This window comes from Rhineura floridana, chromosome 14, assembly GCF_030035675.1.
Source record: "Rhineura floridana isolate rRhiFlo1 chromosome 14, rRhiFlo1.hap2, whole genome shotgun sequence".
NCBI classification, from domain to species: Eukaryota; Metazoa; Chordata; class Lepidosauria; order Squamata; family Rhineuridae; genus Rhineura; species Rhineura floridana.
The window spans coordinates 11,570,657-11,593,798 of record NC_084493.1 but is presented as its reverse complement, the minus strand read 5'-3'; the positions used below and the strand labels follow the sequence as shown (position 1 = coordinate 11,593,798).

Here is a 23,142-nt window from a genome sequence, read left to right as displayed (position 1 = left end):
CTGATGGTTAAACAAATAACTTAAATAAGTTATAATACAACTCCTTTGTATTATAGTTCATGGGGGTTGTTTGTTTGTCTTTTGTACTTCAATTTTTTTAAAAATAAAATAAAATAGGTATGAGGAACTTGTAGCCTTCCAGATGTTGTTGGACTCTACCAGCTCCTGTCAGTCCCAGCCAGCATGGCCAATGGCCTGGGATGATGGCGATGTAGTTGAACAACATCTGGAGGGCCAAAAGTTCCCCATCCCTGCTCTAAAACAATAACGTGGGTACATATTTCTTATCACACAGTAATATAGTCTTAGGAGTCTGGACTGACCACTTCTTCCTGCTGCATGTAAAAGCATTATATGTGAAGTAGATGTGTCTAGTCTGTAGCTCAGTATGAGCTTTAGTATCTTGGCCCTACTGGACAGGACCCAAGAGGTTATTAGCTATATACAAGCACTTCTATATATACATGTGTTTTTCTGTCAGCGTCAGCTTCATGTGCTGCTTTGCAGGGCATTCTGAATGCCTCCTGTATTTTGGAAGCAGCTTCTCAAGTTGGCATGAAGAAAGTGGTGGTGAAGAGGCTCAGAGGACCAGCTGTGTAGATGAAAATTCCATCCACCACCCTTGGGATTGAGGCCATTGTGTCTACTTTTGCAGACTGCCATTTTCTCTTCTTTTTTTGTTCATTTTTTTAAAGAAAAAACCTACACATGTTAAAAAAGGAGAGTATTTAATTCATATCCAGGAAATACTAGGTTGGCTACTAAGGGAAGGGAACAGTAATGACAAGAACATTAATTCAAGGAGATGTCTAGATCATAGGGTGGTTGTAGGATGTGGGTATTGAACAAAGCACTGAAGTTTGTTGATGCTTAAATGCATAGGTGGGCATTCCCTCATATTCGTCTCTTGAGGTTAGTAGAAAGACCTGTGGAAATGGGCATAACTGGTTTTCTTGTGTTGTTGATTTTTGGATGATTTGCTTGGAGTCTTTGGGTGCTTGCTCACTCTCAGTTTTTTCTTGGATGTTTCCTGTCCAGATATCAACGAGTGTGCAGACCCCACAACTTGTATCAGTGGCACTTGCCTCAATATACCTGGCAGTTACACCTGTGAGTGCCCTCCAGATTTCGAACTGAACCCCACTCGTGTTGGATGTGTTGGTAAATATTGTTTCCTTTTACTAATCACAAGAGTATGCCCTCCTAAGACAACACATGTGACTCTTCTCAATTGTTTTATGTATGTTTGGGTCACATAGAAAGCTGGTTTATAGAGAGTCAGACCATTGATTCATCTAGCTCAGTATTGTCTACACTGACTGGCAGCAACTCTCTAGGATGTTGAACAAGTCTTTTCCAGCCCTGCCTGGAGTTGCTGGGGATTGAACTTGAGACTTTTTGTACGACTGAAAGTTAAGTGGAACTAGGGTTAAATGGGTCCATGAGGTTAAGTGAAAACCCTCTACAATTAAATATGATCTAGACATTGACTGATAAACTGGAATGGATATTTTTGAGGTCTTGGTGCTGAACCCTCTTAGCTATTGAGATAAAAAATACAGAGATGGCAGTTTGAAACATCAGGAAAAAGTGTTAGATTGCACAGGTGCAGCTGAAGAATGCAATTTCACACAAACAGGAGTGTTCAGTCTAACGTCAACACTGGCTTGGCGTGTATCACACTAGTATTTAAAGCCCTAAATGACTTAGGCCCCAAATATCTGATAGACCACCTCCTTCCCTACAGACCCTCTTGGGTGTTGAAATCAGCAGAGGGGACCCTCTTGGTAATTCTGCCATCCTCAGAAGTTTGAGTATGTGTGTGTGTGTGGCCTGGGAGAGGGTATTATATGTGACAGCTGCTAAGTTACAAAATCCCCTCCCCACAGAGGTTTAGTCTGGCACCTTCGTTATACTATACAGTTTTCAGTGAGTGCTGAAGATGGACCTCTTTACCCTAGCCTTTGACATCTGAAGACGTGTGTTTTCAGGGGCTACCCTATTCCTGTGACTATAAATTGTTTTAACTGTTTTTAATATTGAATTTTAAATTGTTGTAACCTGCCCTACGACCTGCTGGTGAAGGGCGGGTAATTTCATCATCATCATCAGTTGGGAAATTTTATTTTATACTAAAATTCTAAGACCACTAGTGTGCTTGAAACATCTTATTCTTTTACCCATTAGATACACGCTCTGGCTACTGTTACTTGGAAATTAAACCTCGGGGAGATAATGGAGATACAGCTTGCAGCAATGAAATTGGGGTTGGAGTTTCTAAAGCATCATGCTGCTGTTCCCTTGGTAAAGCTTGGGGGATTCCCTGTGAACAGTGCCCAGCTGTGAACTCAAGTAAGTGAGACAGAGCAATACAAGATGATGGCCAATTTGTTTCTCAGTCCATTTGCATCCTTTGAGAGTGTATTAAGCCTAGTGGGATCATCCACAGAGCACAGTCATGTGCTAAATTGCTGGGAGATTGTGCTATATTGTAGAAATCCGCTGGCTTTGAAATTGCATCACACACCCAGAGCTAAACAGTGCATGTCTGTTTTTGAAAAATAATAATGTTCAACTTGCTTTTGGTATAAAGTCGGAATTAAATGCCATACATTTTACAGGGGGTAGATTACACATAGACAACTTTATTGCAATGTTAATTTCATTCTGGGAATCTCAAAATTGAGGGATCTCAGTTGGAAGAAGATTGCAAAGGAACATGGTGCAATCCAAACTCTGTGGTGGAAAGGGGGGGGCAGGATGATTGGTTCCAGATTGGGGCTGATGCTGTTATGTGATGGGAGTGAGGTGGGCTTGGGATCCAGCATTTTGGGGCTCTGCTGGCTTCTGACTTTGGGGATTTCACCAGCGGGCCATCTGCCTGCATATATGGCAGCTGGCAGGGCAGCTGAGCCAGGCAACTGGGTGTAGGGACACCTCCACCTTATCCAACCCCCCACTTCTCAGCCCAGTGTAAGGAGGGGTTGGCTTGCTCTGCCCACGTGTTAATTTTTTTGCTAAGCTTTTCACCATTACAGGCTCATAAAATTTATCTCACTTTTCAGCTGACTACAAGATGCTGTGTCCTGGAGGAGAAGGATTCCGACCAAATCCTATTACAGTTATTTTGGAGGGTAATGCATATTTGTGGCATTTCTACTTACTGTAACGTTATAGTAAATTATCAATTTGATGAACTTAGTTCATTTGCAGTCCTCTTTAACAATATACTGTTGGCATTTTCCTTTGGATAGATATTGATGAGTGTCAAGAACTACCTGGACTTTGCCAAGGGGGACAATGTATCAATTCATTTGGTAGCTTTCAGTGTCAGTGTCCATCTGGCTACTATTTGAATGAAGACACCCGAGTATGCGATGGTAAGTAAGCCTCAGGTTTACTCGGTATTGCGAATTGTTGTTTTTATTTTTATAGGAAAGAAGAATGCAATTCATCAAACCATACGGTCCCTCTCCAGAATACACTAGAGTCACAATAAGGTATAGGTGTAGAAAGCAACAGTTAATTGAAGGTTGTGTGCATAATTACGTATCTTTTCAAGCAGTCTCCCATATCACCTGTACCCAGTGGTGACGAGTGTCCTTAGGGCCTAGTAGGATGGGAAGCATGGAGGCCAATGATAGGCAGAGCCAAAGCCAATTCTGTTGTTGTCTTCATCCTCTTCCCTGATGAGTTCTGCAAAGGCAACACTGAGACTAAGGAGGAAGAAGCTAACAGGCAGGGCTATCCCCTGGATTGGTTGTAAGTAAGAAGGCAGGCAGGTGGAGGGGGGCTGACTGAGAGCAAATTGAGGTTGGCAGGGCAATGTCCTGTTCCCCATAATGGACCAGCCTCAGCTGCCTGTACCCATTTTGTTAACCTTTCCCTCTCATTAAATGCTACCTTTTCCTTCTAATGTAGTCTGTAAGCCTTCTTGACTTGAGACCATATAATAATCTCTATAAGACCTAGCACATTGACTGCACTAAGCAAACTTTAAATAGATGGAAAGATGGTAGTAATTATTCCTGTGAACTTCAACTTGTGAGGCTTGCCTACAGACTAGTCCATTTTGTCCACATGCTTCTCTTCATATCCAACACCTCTAATCTTTTAAATGGCCTCAGCAAGTGTATTCCCAGGTGATATTCAGAAAGCTTTAACTCAAATGCCGGACCAAATAAATCTGTTAAAAAACCCCTATTGTTCTTGTGTTTGTTCAGAGCTAACTAAAGCTCTGCCCTGTTGCCAATACCGGGGCTTTACTCAGAGGTGCAATAAAAAAGAAGAAAGCATCTCTTGAGCATGTGCAGATGGCTTTTCCTCATACTCTCAACCCATACACATCTGGGATTAAACATCATAGCTTCCGTGCCAACTGTATATATATATATATATATATCTCCTTGATAATAACTTCCCTGATGTGTATTTTTCTTGCAGATATTGATGAATGTACTACACCTGGCATCTGTGGGCCTGGTACTTGTTACAACACCATTGGAAACTACACATGCATTTGTCCTCCTGACTACATGCAAGTCAATGGAGGAAATAATTGTATGGGTAAGTTGGTTTATTTATTCAAATGTTTTCTAACCTGCCTTTCCACACCAAAATGAACTTTTTTACAGTCTTGTTTGCATGACATACCAGTTCTGAACTGGGAACAGGCAGCACAGTTGAACTTAACTCAAGCAAAGGTAGCATATGCAAAATGAAAGTTTAAGGATTGGAGGTTATGACTTCTGGAAAGGGTTGAGTGCTTTTTATTTTATAAATTTAATACTGGTGCAAGCTAGGGCAAAAGGAAAGCTGGTTCAGTAGCACACCTCTTAATATAAATCAGGGGCTTTGGAATCGACCTTTTGAACAGTTTTGTAGCGGCTATAGTGCATAGTACTCAGCAACTTTGTAGATGTACCATTCCAGGGTTTATCTTCAGTTTGAGTTTCCTGGGAAGAGGGATTGATTGTTAAACCACTCTGGGAATAATAGCTCTTTTGAGGGGAATAGGGGTCTCCTAATAGCTATTAGCACCCTTAACAAACTACAATTCTCAGGATTCTTTGGGGGAAGTCATGATTTTTTAAAGTGGCATAAAACTGCTTTAAATACACAGTGCAGATGGGGCCTGAGATCAGTCCCATTCCCCTGCTGAATTGCTGCTGAGGTTCCAAACTCAAATGAACTCAAAATGCTAAGTATAACTAAGTCAAAAGAATGGGGCATCATCTTCCAGTATTTCAACAGGATGATATAAAATCACACATTTAACAAGATTTTAAGTAAGAACCCATGACTGGTTGAGGTTAGCATGTGAACTGCTGCCAAAGCTCTTGATGAATATGTTCTGGGTTTTACAGTTATGAAACCAAGTGGGATTCGTGGGATTTTGGACAATGCTGCAAGATATTTTTCCATAGATGAAGATGCAACTTCACAATAGCTGTCAGCTTTGTAACATAAGAGCACTGGATTTCAAGAACTCCTTCCAAAAAGAAAATGAGGCATGAGACAAATACCTTACTACTACAACACAGAGATAGCATATTCTGTCTTTAAAAGCAGGGGTAACTGAAGACGCTTTGGTGCCTTAAAATTAAAAAAATGAGAAATCCAAATGTTTTCCCTCCTTCCAAATTAACATGGAGCAGAATCCTAAAATTAAGTTCTAAATTCTAAATTAATGGATCCAATGCATACACTGCCACTTCATCACCCTGGTTCTATTTGCTCAGCAGCAACCCAGTAGAACAGGGAGAAAACACAGTCTATTCCTAAAAATCACAAACTCCAAATTATAGCTGAAACAAATGCATAGTATTGATGTACAAAGTTTAATAATGTTACAGCATTGATGGAAAATAAAACAAAGATATCTGAAACTACAGCAACTTAAAATAATGTAGAAAACATCTTAAAGCATGTGATGTATACATTTGCATAAACTAATTAATGAAAACAATAAAAATACGGTTTAACAGAATAAATCATATATTTTGCTCTTAACCCCCTCCAGCTCATTACTTGTATACTTTTACAGTAGGGCTCCGCTTTACAGCGCTTTGCTTTACGGCACTTCGCTAATGCGGCGGTCTCAGTTAGATGCAATTAGACTAAAGCCACACTCATACGGCTCTTGTTCTGCTTTTACGGCGGTTTTTGGGTGTCATGTGCCATTCTATTCAATGAGTTCCGCTTTTCAGTGGTTTTTGCTTTTCAGCAGGAGTCCGGAACGTATCCCGCCGTATGAGTGGGGCCCTACTGTACTCTAAATTTCCTGGAATATTAATTAAAGAAAGACATAGTTACCTGCGAGTGGGTAGGCCTGAAGCCTTCAGCTAGGCAAAGCATGTGAAAGCAGAGCAGAGCAGATAGCAGCAAGAAAACAAGAAAATGTAATCCAAAGGCAATCCACCCGCCCGCTGAAGAACAGCTTTTTTCTAAATGTAAATACATACCTTGATATCACCCAGCAAACTTGGATCAGGAGGTTGGAATTATCCAATAACTGAACATGAATTTTAGTAATTGAGGATGGACCTCCAAAATATACAGGGCATGAAACACTGTAATCTGTCTGGGAGGGGAATAAAATGAGTACCTGAGACCCTTGCATCAGTGATTTTTCATTGGCACCTTTGGCAGAGTTTCAATAACACATTTGTATTATTCTTTCACTTCGATATTGTTCTGGCTGTCTGGCATCTCTGTACCAACTCCTTATCTACCTGCTCTTCTCTGGCAGCAGAAAGTGCAATGCTCACAGAACTACAAGTAGCCTTCAACCAGAAATGACACACACAGCTCAGAAATGTCCTCCACCTTGATTCATCATGGCTTCACTCTGGGTGCTCTGTTCTGTGCATCCACTTCTAACCCAACTGCCATATGTAAATATATAGGGTCCAGCAATGGCCTGATTAACAAATCCCCTGGGGAAATCCCCTGTGCAAATCTCATTTAAACAAGTGGGATCTGCACAAGGGCACTACTCTTGTGCTATTTCAGTGGGGCTTGCAAAGGAGATCTTCCAAGAGGATTGTGCTCCATTCAGTTTTTGTCCCTGTCTTCACCAACCTTCATAGCACTCAATATCTGCCTAAAGTCTGGCCAAGATATTTTAATACTCCTCAAATGCACACTAAATCAACAATGGTAGATTGGTTCTCTCCATTCCATTAGATAATGTATGATACTTTCATTGGAATTGAAGGTTGGACATGGCAGTGTAAAGTAACACAAAATCGCTGAAGCTTGTTTACTTTTATACACCCTGATTCTCTTTCTAATTTGGTTTTTAGGTTATATACCTAGTAACTCCTGTCCTACCTTGTTTTATTAGTTCTTCTTACAATTTATTGAATATTGTTTGTAATTTTGTCTGATATGAAGCATTTTGTCTGATGTTTTCCCTGCCTCTTTCTTTGTTCCTTATAATGTTAAAGCCACAATAAAAATATTCTTTTAAAAAGTGGTGAATTGGGCCTCAGTAGTCCAATTCTTCTGCTCTTAATGGCACAACAGGGGGTCTTCTCTCTTTGCCAGATGATGATGATGATTTGATTTATATCCCTTGGTGCAAAGGAGATTCATGATGAAATTGTGCCAAGATGCTGACGTCTTTCTTTTTTCCCATTGCAGATATGAGGAGGAGTCTATGCTACAGAAACTTTTATGCTGACAATCAGACCTGTGATGGAGAGCTTCTCTTTAACATGACCAAAAAAATGTGCTGCTGTTCCTACAACATTGGTCGAGCCTGGAATAGGCCTTGTGAACAATGCCCAATCCCAAAAACTGGTTTGTATTTTTGTTAGAGGAAAATATCAAAGCTATTAGCAGAGTGTGTTGCCAAAGGTGTTGTGTAAAAATGTGGCACAAGGCTTTTTATACAGCTTGACCTTGATTCTGAACCCTGTTTGACTGCTACATATGCATATACACAAATGTGTCAGCAAAGTCCCCAGTGCTGCGCTAATGCTATGTTTGTTAGATCCTACTACCATAAACTATTTTTCTTTATCTAGCACAACTGGATGTAATTCCCATGATGTAGAGATGTGATTAGGTGACAGTGAATTGTCTAAGCTATGATTTGATTCAAAAACCAGTGCTAAACCCCATGGAATGCGTAGGCTCTTCCATGGCCAAATCTCCTTCATATTGCCTTATGGCTGCAGAGGGCCTTTGGGACTCTTCCACCATTCTCTCTTTCTTCCAAAAATATCAATAAGTTGGTCTCATAGTAGATATATAACTATTATTTATTTTAACAGTTTGCCACCCTGGGCTCCTTCTGGGAGGAAAGGTGGGATATAAATTTAATAAATAAATAAATAAATACTGCTTAATCACAATCACCTCTGTGGTGTACAATAACTCAATTTTCTAAAAGTTACCAAAAAAACCCAGTTATAACAAACACAGCATAAGAAAACATCGTTGTTATGACATCCACAGGATATGTTTTTACATAGGAGAATATCTGACAGCTGTATCCACAGATATAACTTTGTTTTCTATTAGGTGAGAACCATAAATGTTAAACCAACATAACATCTCAGGTTTGACCAAGATTATTTTAAAAGATACATTTTGCCATGTCTTTTTACATTTATCTGACTAGTTTAGTTTTAAACACACATCTGCATATTTGTATACATATTATACTGTTTGCGAGCACATCTTAGATCACAATCCAACTGCTGTTTACGCCAGGCTGAGGGGAATTGAAATTGGTGGACCACGGTGGAGCTGGCAGGGTCCCAGCGCAGCCGAGCTCTGCTGGCAGAAGCCCCTCATCCTGGCTCAGCCGTGGAAGAGCTGGGACCCTGCCAGCTCACCCAGAGGTCCAGTGGGGAAGCCCAGCCTGGTGGAAGGGGACCTGTTGGAAGCTGTTGGAAAGAGCATTCCATGGGCATGTCAGAGGAGGGGCCATGAGGTGGGACTAAGGCCACATCCTATTTGTGTTTGGAGTACTCCTGCAGGTCCCAATCCTGGCCAAAGTTACGGCACAAAAAAGGTCGGTCTAAGAAAATAATTTCAATGGAAAGTCAATGGAGAGCGCTTACTCCCCAGTTGTGAGAGCTGGGTTTTACTTTCTGGTTCCTGTGCACAGCTCCCAGCTGAACTCACATTCAACTGGCCCAGAAGCTCCTGAATGGCAATTGGATGCCGCAGACCTTCCTACTGGCTCCTCTTCTGCTGGCACACCTTCTTCCAGCTTCCCATGAGTTGGATTGCTCTGATAGTTAGTATACACTTCTTGGAAGGATATTGGTGAACTTGGGATGAAAATTTACAAACAAAGAAGTTTATCCCACCAATGCAACCTACAATCTTATGATATGCGCCACTCAGAAAACCTGGCCTTCAAGAGGCATAGATTAAAGATTGAGGCTAGGTTGTTTATTTATTTATGTATTTTAAGCCTTGTTACAATTTCAGCATAGTTCTGAGAGCAGGTTACATGAATTTTAAAAATTAAAACAGTAAAATGGCCACATTGTCTTCAAGTTTGAATCAGTCTTCTTACTTTGTGACTTCAGTGAAATTTAACTTTTTCTATACTTTACTTCATTTTTCAGATGAATTTTCAACCCTCTGTGGAAGTCAAAGGCCTGGTTTCCTCATAGACATTTTTACAGGGTTACCAGTTGGTGAGTTAAACTTCTATTTCTATTTATTTTTAATTCCATATGGTATGTATTAGGGGAAAGGGAATGTTTGTTTTCATGATTTGTCTTTTCCCGGGAAGTGATGAAGACTAAACAATGCAGGAGAACTCAACTTCTACCTTGTAATTGCTCAGATTATGCCAAGCTTCTTCCTGGGTCCACTGAGCTTAAAGCTGTGATGACCACTCTTTGGGATGAAGATGACGACATAAAGTTCTGAGGACGTTGTCATTAAACTTCAGTTAGTTAGACCATGGGTATTGAAGGGTGGAAAGGTTCTGGGATGGCCGCCAATCGGCAATGGCTTTGAAGGGGAGGCTTTTCATGTGTGTGCTAAAGTACAGATTTTTATCTGACATTTCACGCTAGTTCCTGGGTATTAAATTTAAGGGGGTGGGGAAATCCTTTTTGTTTCTGTGCATTTTAAGAGGAGGTAGGGAAGGAATTCAGTCTGAATGTTTTTCACACGCTGAAAGTGTGTAGGTGTTTCATAGCCAAGATTTCGAAACTTCAGTCCCAAAGAGGAAAAAATGGAGGGATTTATGGAGAAGGAGCCAAGTATTCTTAGGCGGAATTCCTTTTGTCCCTTTCTTGTTTTTACTCACATGAAGAGCAAACTGGAGCATTAAATAGTACAGAAAGCAGATTTGTACAATATGTTCAAGAACAGAGATTAAAAGGAAGTCTGATTTGTCTTTTAAAAGTGATTGTTTTTTATTGTTTTTTTAATTGGGTCAACTTCTGCTTCACGCAACCCAACCTTTCTTACTTTTTTAATGCAGATATCGATGAATGCCGTGAGATCCCTGGTGTGTGTGAGAATGGAATCTGCATAAACCTGGTTGGCAGTTTCAGATGCGAATGTCCAGGGGGGTTCTTCTATAATGACAAGTTACTGATCTGTGAAGGTGAGGGGCTTCCTCTCAGGGCTAAGCCCATGGGGTAGATAAGGTGATAGAGTGGCCTGTTGAACATGTGTGCTGGTGCATGCGAGCAGATAGCTTCAGGGGCACAGTGAGACTGCACTGGCTCTTGCTGCTTTCTTGTACCTCCCAGCATCATTCTGACAGCCAGCAAACATTTTGTGTTGAGATAAGAGCTCTCTTGCATTTTCCATGATCCCTGCAAGCTCTGCTTGTGGAGCTGACGTGCAGTTACAGATGCTGTAGCCACAAAGTAGAGGAGGCTAGTGTACGAACAGACCTCCAGTGTTTCTTCCCCACACACTTTTTGAGAACACCACTGTTTGAACAAAAGACTTGGACAAAGATATTTCAGTGCATCTTCTGAACTCTTTCATCAGCCTATATCTGATTCCTTATTCTTCCTCTTCACATGTATTGTCTTCATACACTTGTTTACAGTAGCAAATTTAAAAGCTCACAGTAAAGCCTATTAATGTCTAATTCTGATAACTTGTTATAAACTGCAACAGGATCATCATAGTATTTTAAAAAATTTCCACAGTCATTGCTCAGTTAGCATCCTTGTGATTGACTAATATGTCTCTCTTCACCGAAACAAGTTGTCAGCTCTTGCTTACTTCTAGGAGTTCTATGTATGAGAGTGCAGCTGTTTTAAATTGGCATGCCTCTATCTGTGGTAATAAATGGAGGAGTTTTACTAAAATGCATTACTGTGGGCTAGACTTAAAAAGTACCGTTTGGTCATATGCTGTGCTCCCAGTCAGCAGGAAAGAAAACTAGGTCAAATAAAAGTAATGCTAATAGGACCTTATAATGAGCTGTGAACTAAAATTTTAAAAAGAAGGGGAAATGTATTTCAAAAAGTAACACTTCTGAATTAGAACCAATGGATATGCTAACTTTGTCTCAACGGGCTTATTAAAAATGGATTTCTGAACTTTAAATAATTGCATAATAGACTTGTAAATTATTTTATTGGGCAAAGTTGTTTTACGGTATTTAGCTTATTAGTTCTCATACTAAAGGAGTGGTGAGGAGGATAGTTTACAGCAAGCTTCCCCAATCAGGCGCCCTCCAGACGTTTTGGACTTCAACTCTTATTATCCCTAACCAGTGGCTATTCTGACTGGGGCTGATCGGAGGTGTAGTCCAAATCATCTGGAGGAAGAAACAACAGCAGTAGTATATTGACCTGAGCATCTGTTAATGTTTGAGTGTCAAATATTTGTAGTGCTCACACATTTCATCACAGATAGCAGTTTTCTGTATAGCCCTTGCCTGTGCTGTCTGGATGAGATATAATGGCCTAACCTCTGGAGCCATCAGAGGCTGAGAGTCTCCAAAGGCATTGAACAAGGTTACAGCTTTCTACAAGGTGATTTTTTAATGGCAGAGTCAGAGCTGACTTTCAGGCGAGGCCACCATAGTTCACATAAATAGCAAAAAACTATCCCAGTGATGCCAAGTGAGGCAAGGCTCAAGCAATCACCTGGTTCCAAGGTCCCAATACTTCCATTAAGACTCTATTCCTTTATTAAAGGTAAATGAGAAAATGCAGATCTTTTCTAAGTTGAACCCTCAAATGCAGATTGTCTACTATTGAAAAACAAACAAGCTTGAAACTTAAGGATATCTCTGGTAGCTTCCTTGATAGGAGCAAGTTATAGGGCCTGTACATACATTACATTGGATCAAAATTGGGCTTGCCACTGAGTGTATATTTAGCAGGGGGTTGCTTCCAATTTTGGCTCTCCACTGAGTATGATGCATAATTTTTCCAAACATGTTAATCTCACTCATAGCTTATATCTTTAGGTGTATACTTAAATTTTTTTTTTAAGTGTATACCAAAAATGCAGATAAATTCAACATTGCCAGCATTCTTTTCCCAAATAATTCTAAAACTGATTTTGTTCTTTTTTTCTAACAGATATTGATGAATGCCAAAATGCACATGTGTGTCAACAAAATGCAGAATGCGTCAACACACCTGGCAGTTTCCGCTGTGATTGCAAGCCTGGTTATCGGTTCACACCAGTAGGCCGGTGTGTTGGTAAGTACTTTCAAGCCAATGCACCACCCTGTTAAATTTGTGGTTACGTTGATTAATTGCTGAAACAAGGTTGCCTTTTGCAAAGACATACTACTGGCACTTACTTAAACAAAGAGAAGATATGTTACCAAAAATGTCTTATATTTTGACCTTGAATCCGCAATATTTTTTTTCCTCATGAAGATGCTAGAGAAACTTAAACTTCCTACATTTTAAAATTGTGAACTTTTCTGATCTGGAAAGTTCAAGAACAATCTAGCCATAACAGAAGCCATTTCTTTTGCTAATTGTACTGCAGGCATGCTCTTCAGCATAAGCTGTTTTAGGAACTTTTGTATAAACATGGTAATGTGTTTATCCCTAGAGCAATGTGGCTTACCTAATTTATAGCTCAAGCCTCATAATGCTTTGTTAATGCACATTTGAAGGTTTAGTTTAGTTTATTAAATTTATCTATCACTTCACACCACTGAAATGATTCTCAAAGTGATTTACGTGAAAAGTAAAATACAAAATTATAATAAAATATCAATAAAAACAATACATACATACTAAAAGTGTTTACCCAAGATCACCAAAATCAAGAATATCCACTCTTATTCAATAAAGGAACTAACACCAAAACCGGCCACTAAAAGCCACACCATTAATACTGTTCAAATGCTCAGAAAAATACAAATATTTTTGGCGCCCAAAAGATGTTGATGCTATGCAATCTTCCTGGAGGAGAGATTCTATAATTAGGAGACTACCACAGAAAAGGGCCGTTTCCTCATTGCCTCCCTCCAAACATCTGTTGAAGGAGGCACACAGCGAAGGACTCACAATCCAACTTACTGGCCACTTCAACTTCTTCTGTCCCTGGGTGACTAGTGATCTCTAGGGCTGCCATCAACCTCGCTTTATCCAAAATGACATTATCAAACAAAAGGATTAATTAAATCTAAATTATATGAAACATTGCCCTTCCCCTAAAAAAGTATGAGTTGATTGTATCCAATGTTAGCCATTCTCAGAGTAGACCAATTGAAATTAATGGACATAATGTCAGTGGGATCTACTCTGAGTAAAACTTAGCTGGCTACAACCCTATGTGCACAAATGCAAAAACTGTACATTTCTGTATAATATAGCAATTAGAAAGGACTTTAGCAATGTTTTCCTGGGATTTTCTGTTCCACAGATTTGAGTTTTTGGAAGAGCACATTTTCCTATAGTACAGGTTTACATTGTTTTATGAGGTCCTTGGGGGAAAAGGGTGTAGACGCAGAAGTGAAATTTCACTTTTAGAATAAAAGTCTTGTTTTGCTTGGGCACATATAATTACTGAGCATGTTCTTAACATAATTGTTCTTGAAAGACCTTCATTGAAACAGAAACAGGAAGATCCAGGGCAGGTGCTGATATGAACAACAATGCCCTAATGTATGTTGGCACAAATATTACTTCCCTGAATTTTGCTTTGGCTTTCATAGGAAGATAAAATAAGATGCAAATGTTAGCCAGTTGATAAGAGTGCCATTTTAAGTAAAACACACTGAAAAACATATAGTACATTGTGGACACATAAATCCTTAATCTGCCATAACTGTTGCTCGAGCTGTTTCTTTTTTTGTAATACTTTCATGGAGCTCTTCAGATGGCAAATACTGTTATTTTATTTCTTTCCTAATGCCGTCCTCAAATTTAAAACCTATTTAGCCGTCGTGTTCCTGACTGACAAAGACAGTTAGGAGAAAGTTACAGTGACAGGGCCCATGCTTTAAGCTGGGAAAAGCAAATCTATCCTATATTATAAAGTGTAAAATAAGAAGATTTTATGCATGCCTCCATGTTCAGGAAAGATACAGATATACAAGGTTGCTTTCTCTGTATACTCACATACGTTGTTGAATATGTCTGCATGAGGTACAAGGAAGAATCCTCTGAAAGTGAAAGCTCTAACTGTGATGTGGCATATTAGTGAGCAATGGTAGCTGGTCATTATGTGGGAGGGCTATGCTGACACAGTTGATTTACTCTATGCTGTGGTCTCCATGCACAGTGCAAGTAGGATTGTGCCCATGGCTATCAATCTCATCTTTAATTCCTTTTTGTTAATCTGACAAGCCGTGCTCACCCTTCAAGGCCAATAGGCATGCTGAAGAAAGTTGACTGATTCCTTCATTCTTACAGACATTTTTGTCCATTCATTCTTATCCTGCATTAAGTAGAAACTGCAGGGTGCCAGCTTCTTCCCATAGTCATGCACATAATTTGATGTCTCAGTCCTGAGTACTTTAGTTCATGTAAAAAGTAAATAAATCTGTATTTATATAACTGCCAGGACTGACTGGTGGGGAAGGATGATAAGCCACCCTGACTTTGCAGCTGGTGTGCCCCCTCACTGTCCCGGTATGTAGCTGTGATGCCACTGCCAGGTCCACAGTACAGCTTCTCTCTGCCAGCTATAAGGTATCTAGGTGGCTCACAAAGCAAAAAGTATTTTAAAAACCAAACATTCAAATGCAGTATAAAACAATAAAAACTATAACAAATGACCTAGAGACTTTTGGGGTCATCTTTTACAGTCCCAACTTAATAGTATTTATTTTGTTAGTGATTTTATATCAGTACACATCTCTTTGGGGATGTTAAAATTAGTAAGCTAACTATTTTTTGTGCCTTTTTGTTTTTTTTAATTTATAATTTTATTTATTTATTTATTTGATTTATATCCCACCCTTCCTCCCAGTAGAAGGAATTATGTAAGTACAGTTTATAATATCGGGTTATCGTGTCTTTATGTATTACAAGTAAAGCTTTCAAAGCAAACCTCTAAATTTGAATATAACATTTAAACCACGTTATGTGTCCTTTCTTGCATTTTTACTAGTCAAATATTTTAGTCATGCTACTTTTGGTTATTAAGGGCAAATCAGTTTATTTATATAAAATTACCAGTAATGTACTTCTTTACTTTTGTTTACTAAATAGAAGGCAAACATATTACATCAGATTCCAATTGATTTAGGTCATTGGAAATTTCCTCAATAAACCCATATCACTGTTTGATATATGCTATAATAGTGTAGCTTGGAGACTTTCTCCAACTAAAGGTCAAAGGTGAGCCTCGCAACTATAAGGAGAGGGCAAAACCCATGAGCTGGAATATCTGCTTGTGATGAAAGCAGGTGTGACATTTAGTAGCAAGTAGGGATGGGGAAGAAATTCAATTCAGCTTGCATTTAAAAGTGATTCTACCTAATTTGCACTTCTTGAAATAATATGCAAATCAATATGCAGTTGTCCTTCAAAATTCACACTTCTCTGCATTTTGCAGTGCTTGTTTTCCAACCAAATAATGTGTATAGTAGGGGAAACAGTTTGCAAAAATGTGTATATTGCATACAGAATGTGTATATTAGGAGAAATATGCACAAAAATGTTGATTGATTTTTAGGAGGACTTAAAAAAAGAATTCACAAACTGATGTGGAAATATGGAGAACTGAAAATTGTAAAAATGAGTAACTGAGAAGAGTAATAGAAATTCACAGATTCACCCATTCCCCAGTAGGAAGTCCAAATCTTTCTTCTTTAAAGGAGGGCCCATGGCTTTGATCCCATGTTCAATCCTTTACATGTCCAGTTAAAGGATGTCAGATGACAAAGCTGGAAAAGACCCCCTACTTGTGACCCTGAAGAGCCAATGTCAGTCAGAGTAGAAATTACTGAGCTAAATGGAGTAATGGATAGGTTCATACAGTTATGTAGTTTTATGTAGTAATTTTCAAAACTTCTGTTATTTTCAGATCGCAATGAGTGTCTAGAGATACCCAATATTTGTAGTCATGGTGATTGCCAAGACATAGAGGGAGGTTACATCTGTCGTTGCCATACTGGATTCAAAACCAATGAAGACCAAACTATGTGTATGGGTATGTATGAAACAAGATTCTTACCTCTCTGAATAATAAAAGGAAAAAGGGTGTGTATTTGAAAATGTGATACGCACATTTAGTCTAATGCAAAAATATTTCAGGACACCTTCCATCCATGCAAAAATGCTTTGAGGCCTTGATTCACTGCTGGTGAGGAATTGCTAATATTTCTAATGATGTCATGCCAAGTTATTTCATTGATTTTACTCATTGTCCCTCTGCTTGGCTTGGCTTCACAGCCAGTTGAGGGCTATAGATCTCTTTGTGAGATAGGTCTTCCTAAGAAAGCATGGACAGTTATCAGTAGTTAGGGATGATTAGGAATCTGACAAACTTGGTTTCTGAAATGGGCTCACCTGATGTGACCCACCCAGGTCAATATCCACATTGAATCAGAGAGGCGCTCCAGAATCTGCACATTCCTGGATTTCCCCATCACTTAATGGATTTTCATACAAGGTGGTCCAAGACCTGCCTCTCTCTCTCTTTTCTTACAGTTTATTAAGGTTCTAGCTGCCCAAATAAGTGGTTGGTTAGTTTATGGAACTCTTGCTGCAGCGCATGTTGGAAAGTCTGCAGTGAGTCCCTCTGGTAGCAATGGGTCTCAGTGATGGACTGCTTTATACATTCCCCCTCAGTTTTTTTTCCTGTATAAATCTTCTTGAAAGTGACAGTATGTCATCAAGTCCTGTCATTCCTGGGGGTACTTGCTACAGCCTTTTCAATGTGTGCCGCAGCAGGAGCTCCATAAGCTAGCTAGCTAACTTGTCCAGGTGGCTGGATCCTTTTTAAAAATACATTGCAAGAGAAAAGAGAGACAGCCCTTGGACCACGCCATATATCTGTAGCAGCAGTTCAGGCCTTGGATGACTTTGTGTTCTTAAAAAAAAATAAAAATTGTAAAATACATATTTTCCCTGCGGGCTTTTTAGGATTTATGTGGACTTATCCTTAAAAACCTGAACAGGACCGAGACTAACTTTAGTTCTGTCCTGTGTGGGACCAAGACAAGTTGGATTTTTTCTCAAAGCGCATCCCTATCAATGACGGTCCTTTACCTCTTTCAGCTCCATTTTGGGTCCTGATTGGTCCAGGTAACAAACCTCTCTATATCATGGATGGTCATGTCCTTCCTCACAGCCTGTTTTCTGGGAAACTGGTGGTCCTGAATGACTCTGCTCTTTACCTCATCCTCTTTCTTTTAACGTGACTTGGGGATGTACGTAGGTTTGTGTTTCTTAATAAGTAATGAAAGACACTTGCTGATTTTCTTATTCTGTTTACAGATATCAATGAATGTGAACGAGACCCATGTGGAAATGGCACATGCATGAATACGGTTGGTTCTTTCAACTGCCGCTGTCATACAGGATTCATACTCTCTCACAATAATGACTGCATAGGTAAGGAAGCCCTCCAGTAATGCAGCCGAGACTCTTCTGGTTTTTGTACAGTGCAGCAGTATTAATTGCTTGGCTGTTTGAGAAGGTCGAAAGTGCAATATGATGGCCTCATGGTGATGTCTTATGAGCAGGCCCAGTTTTATCTGGGCAGAAGAGACTAAGATGGAGCTTCTAAGTTGGAAATAGCCTACATCACATGCTGCATCATGCAAAATATAGCTAGCACAGAATTGGGTAAAATGGAGGCTAGAGTTGGGTGATGGAGGTTGCAAACCAATACACACTTGCCTGGGAGTAAATCAGATTGGACCCAATGGAGCTTACTTATGAGTAGACATGTATTGGATTATAGCCTTAATCTGTGCAGACACTCAGCTAGCCAGATATGCAGCCTCACACATAGGATTGCCTACATGTGCAATTATGTATAGTGAACTATTAGAATAGGACCACTACTATATATTGTAATATAGTACACAATTAAATAAACAAATATTTGAGTTCTTTGGTTGACAGGAGAGCATTCTTAATCCTTCAAGGATTGCCTTTCAAACAGTAGGAGACAGGACTACCTATTGTCTCCTTTGGTGGAAGAGTCCTGAGCCCCTGGAGTGGCTCTGCTTCATGCCAGAGAGGCAGAGTCCTGAAGGAACTCTACACCACTAATCTGTTTAGGCTTCCAGAATTCAAATTTAGGGTAAGCAACTCCTGGTTTTTCTGCTAGTAGTTTCTAAGACTTTTTTTTTTGTTGCCAACCCCAGGATAGCACACAGAAACAAACAGAGGCAGCACAGACTTACATTTGCTCTACTCTGAATGTGCTTATTCTGGTTATGAATTGTGACGTATCTCCATCCATAACCTAGGATGAATTTGCAAGCTCTTATAGCCGAAATCAAGAATGCCTTTCTCGAGGGTTTAAGACAGCATTTGGAGAGTCTGATACTGGAGAAAGAAATATAGGTGCCAACCCTAACCTGTTGCAGTATTGTGATGTTGGTGGAGCCCTCTTTTCATAAGGACAATTGTTGTTTTCAGCCTCTTGGATGCTCTATTAAAAAATATTTACTTCCCCAGTTAGTGTGCAGGAGTAAGCCTGGAAGAGTGGTTATCAGAATCATGTGACACAAGGCAGGATCATGTGACACAGATTTGACTTAACAAGTTGCTTTCTCCTGCCTTTCCTGGGTCAGAGCACTTCAGCTTTGCTCTTCCTTTTATTGCTCTTTTGTCTCACTTGGAAACTGGCACCCATTTATTTTCCCCTAGCTCCTATTTGTATTTTTCTTCTGCTCTTGGTATTTCTCCTGTAGGTCTGTTTTTGTTTGTTAAAGACCCTTTTCTGTGTCATTTGCTTTCCCTTTTGCCTCCTTCCTTTTCTGTTTTTTCCCTCTGTGAGGTTGAGGCACCAGTGGGGTAAAAGGATCTGTGCTAAGAGAAGTAGAAAGGAGAAAAACGTTCTCAGGAACTTCCTTTGCATGATTCCTCTCTGGAGCACAATTACTCTGATTAGTCCCTGCTTTCTGAGGAGCCTTGCCCTGACAGGGAGATGGATCCACTTTTGCACCCCTTCCATACCAGTGGCCAACGCTATAAGTATCTGCTCTTCCCAGAACCAAGAGAAACCCTGGACTGTGGAGAATACAAAGGTCTCTCCCTTTCCACTGCAAGCCAGCACAGGCTGCCTTTTGGGTTCTTTTGCAGCCTGAAGGGAATTCACCTTGTCATCACATGAGCCTCCGCCTTTAAATCTGAGTGCCTGCCATAATTTGCACTGCATTCCTTCAAGTAGGTATGTGGAAAACAGCAGAGGCTTCCCATGGGACATTGGTGCTTCACTCAGCAATGGTGGCCATTTTGGAAGAATGGAAGATTTCCACCGAAATGTGGCATCACCATTTTGAATGGAGTAGTTGGTGATGATCCCATCTTGTGGCCATTAGAAGACCTTTTCCCCACCTGCCCTCCCTCACAAAGTCCACAGACGGCAGCAGCCATTAGAGGAGAACCATCCCGCCCTCTTTGTTTCAGACTGTGGCCTTGAAGAGACCAGCTTTTGTTTTGACCATGCTAGGGAGCTAGGATGAGAAGAAGTTTGAGAAAGTGCCACATGACATATCCCTTATAGCTAGCTGTGCTTACAGTTCTGTGTGATCATCTTATTCTGCAGATGAAAGATGTGTTGTTGGCTGATTTGTAGCAGCAGGGTTTTTCTTGCAGAAAGCCACCCCTTAGTATATAAGCCGTTCCCTTTCTTCCTGGGCTCAAAAGTGTATCAGACTGCCTTAAGCTTCATCTTACTTCATGCCATCTCCCCTAAAGCAGGTTGCTAAGATTTCAAAAAACAAGAAAGGAGATTTTAGCAAGCTGAACAAAACAGAAGGAACCAAAGCATCACAGAATGTACCTAGGTACTCCTCTGAGGAATTGGATGGGGATTCACTTGACTCCTATCTCCTTGTGAGTAGACAACTCATATCCTAACATAGTCGTGCTGGCTCTGGGCCATCTTGATCTTCTAGGGATTCTCCTCCCATTGCACAGGTGGATTCCCCCATCATCTGTTTTGGACAGGGAGGAGGGGGAGTTCTCAGAATCATCTATTATGGAGGATTGTGGTTCATCCATCCTACTTAATGCTGATGATTATGTGCCATTGATAGCTTGTATTAATTCACAAAGCCCTAAACAACCTGGCCCTAAAGTACCTTAAGGACTATCTGATTCCACAAGCACCACCTTGATCACTGAGATCTTCTGATGGGGCACTTTTGGTGGTTCCCCATGACCCTGAGGTTTGGTTTGCCTTCACCAGGGACTGAGCCTTTGGTGTGAGTGACCCTGCTCTGTGGTACTCCTTACCAGTAGATGTTCAGCAGAAACTCTCTCTTCTTTCAGACATCTTTTGAAAACTATATTGTTTAAACAGGCCGTTGCAGTTTGAATTTTCTCTTTTTAACCAATCTGTATTTATTGATATTGGATGGTTTTAATGATGTTTTTACACTTGTTTTTACTGATTTTGCCTTGATATATTCTTATGAAAGTGTGGATTATAAATATGTAAATAAATATTAGTCTTCAGTAGTCTTTAAGGCAGAAGCCTCTGGATAGACCTACCACTTGGGGTAGGAGACTATTTTTTATTTAAGACTGCAATAAGGGAGGTATCTTTTCCCACTGCTCAAGGATCTGATAAAATCTGAATGGGTTGTCCCTCTTCAAGGAAATAAGACTATTGGATAGCATGTAAGTTCGGTGTGTTACTAGACTAAACTATGGATTGGCTTAAGGTGCCTTTAGTTACTGCCCCAGTTGCTCTTTTTTGTCTGGTGCTGTAGTTCCTAAGGCTGGGGAACATTGGTCTGACCTAGCATTAAAAAAGACACATGAGTCTGAGGCCCTTCAGTTAGAGCCACCTGTACTTCCTCAGTTTTCACCAGGCTTAATTGCTGTCAGTAAAAGATTTACTGGCTGACCCCTCCCTTCAGGAGGGCTTCCTGTACAGGACTCTTCTTCGCCTAGCTAATTCCCTAGATTCTATAGCTCTTTCCACATTGTTGCTTGGGCCTTAGCAGCAAATACTGTGGACTACAGAGTTGTTTGATTGAAGCACCGGAATATCAATGTGGCATCACATTCCAATTTGGCAACCATACCTTTTAGAAACTCCCATCTATTTGGGGAGGCGTCCCTGAAAGATGTCCTGATTGAAACAAAATTTAAAAAGAAGGCAATGCCCACCTTTTTTTTTTTAAAGACAACAAGACAACAGATATCCTTTTCAGGGACTGTGTGGACAGGGGTCCCAGTTCCTGTGTTCCTGTAGACCAGCCTTTCCCAACCAGTGTGCCTCCAGGTGTTGTTGGACCACAACTCCCATCAGCCTCAGCCAGCATTGCCAATGGTCAGGAGAGATGGGAATTATGGTCCAACAACATCTGGAGGCACACTGGTTGGGAAAGGCTGCTGTAGACAATCCAGAACACTTCTGTGGCACTTATTCCATTTTCTTTGTGGCCCCTAATAAAGGTAGGGCTGGAGGACCACCTTGGATCTAAAATATGAAAACAAGTTTGACATCTCTGCTAGGAAGTTATTGGAGCTAGCTGTACTTTCTACTAAGGAACATTTGTGCATCTTTCACAAAGACACCATGCTGCTTCGGTTAGATCCTTCTTTTCTTTCCAAAGTAAATTTGGACTCACAGGTCTCAAGAACTCAACTTTTGCTCTGATCCACCATTTCTTTCTGAGTGAACATGACACAGACTTGACTTCTAGAGGGTATTAAAATGTGCATTAGATGTACTAAGTCCTTCAGAAAATCTGACATGCTATTTGTTTCCTTTAACCCCACCTCCTTGGGCAAGAAGGTGTACCGATCTACCTTAGCTAGGTAGTTTAGAGCTTGTATAGACACTTTCTTCTCCACTCCATATTCAGGCTTATTCTACTAGAGCAGTGGCTACATGGTGACTTATTCTGGAGGATATTTGTAGGCTGGACACTGGGGCTTTGGCTTGTTCCTTTCTATGGTATTATAAAATTGATAAGTAATAAGGCTGCCTTTGAGCAGAGTATGCTCCACCAAATCCTTCCATGAATGTTCTTTCCAGGGAGTATGTTAGAGTAAGCCAGCTGCATATCTCTGCAGATAGCTGAGAGGGATATAATCTGATTAGGCTTTTTTCACTTTCTCTGCCTGCCTGCTATGCCCGCTTAGGAGGAAGGGTTTTTTTCCTTCTCTGGTTTTCTCTTTCTGTGTGCAGGTTTAATGCTCTGGGACCAGCTCTGCTATGGGCAGAACTTGAGCAGAGCCTAGCCTGGGTAGTGGGGACTGATAACCCACTCTCCCTGGCTTATTGCTGCACACTCCCCAAAGAGAATATTTACAGTAAGTACCCAGTGTTCCATTCTGTCCCCCTTTCTCTCTCTTTCTCTTCCCTGACCCTTGCGTTTCTTATATTTTTTTCCCTTTTAGATGTTGATGAATGTGCCACTGGAAATGGAAATCTGTGCAGAAATGGCCGATGCATCAACACTGTTGGGTCTTTCCAGTGTGTCTGCAATGATGGTTATGAGATGTCTCGAGATGGAAGGATCTGTGTTGGTATGTCACAAACTTAATGGCAGTATTTGATTGCCATATTATT

General features: G+C 40.4%; 1 protein-coding gene across 6 annotated transcripts in view; it reads left to right on the top strand.

Annotated features, from left to right (window-relative positions):
- FBN1 (fibrillin 1) overlaps positions 1-23,142 on the top strand; it is a 256,376-nt gene that overhangs the window by 195,070 nt on the left and 38,164 nt on the right. For all 6 annotated transcript variants that reach the window (XM_061595358.1, XM_061595355.1, XM_061595357.1 and 3 more), the window contains 12 exons: positions 1,039-1,161; positions 2,188-2,352; positions 3,066-3,134; positions 3,255-3,380; positions 4,444-4,566; positions 7,648-7,806; positions 9,594-9,665; positions 10,466-10,591; positions 12,540-12,662; positions 16,456-16,581; positions 17,871-17,987; positions 22,971-23,099. In XM_061595358.1, the coding sequence (XP_061451342.1) occupies positions 1,039-1,161; positions 2,188-2,352; positions 3,066-3,134; positions 3,255-3,380; positions 4,444-4,566; positions 7,648-7,806; positions 9,594-9,665; positions 10,466-10,591; positions 12,540-12,662; positions 16,456-16,581; positions 17,871-17,987; positions 22,971-23,099 (1,458 nt within the window). The remainder of the gene's footprint in view (positions 1-1,038; positions 1,162-2,187; positions 2,353-3,065; positions 3,135-3,254; positions 3,381-4,443; positions 4,567-7,647; positions 7,807-9,593; positions 9,666-10,465; positions 10,592-12,539; positions 12,663-16,455; positions 16,582-17,870; positions 17,988-22,970; positions 23,100-23,142) is intronic.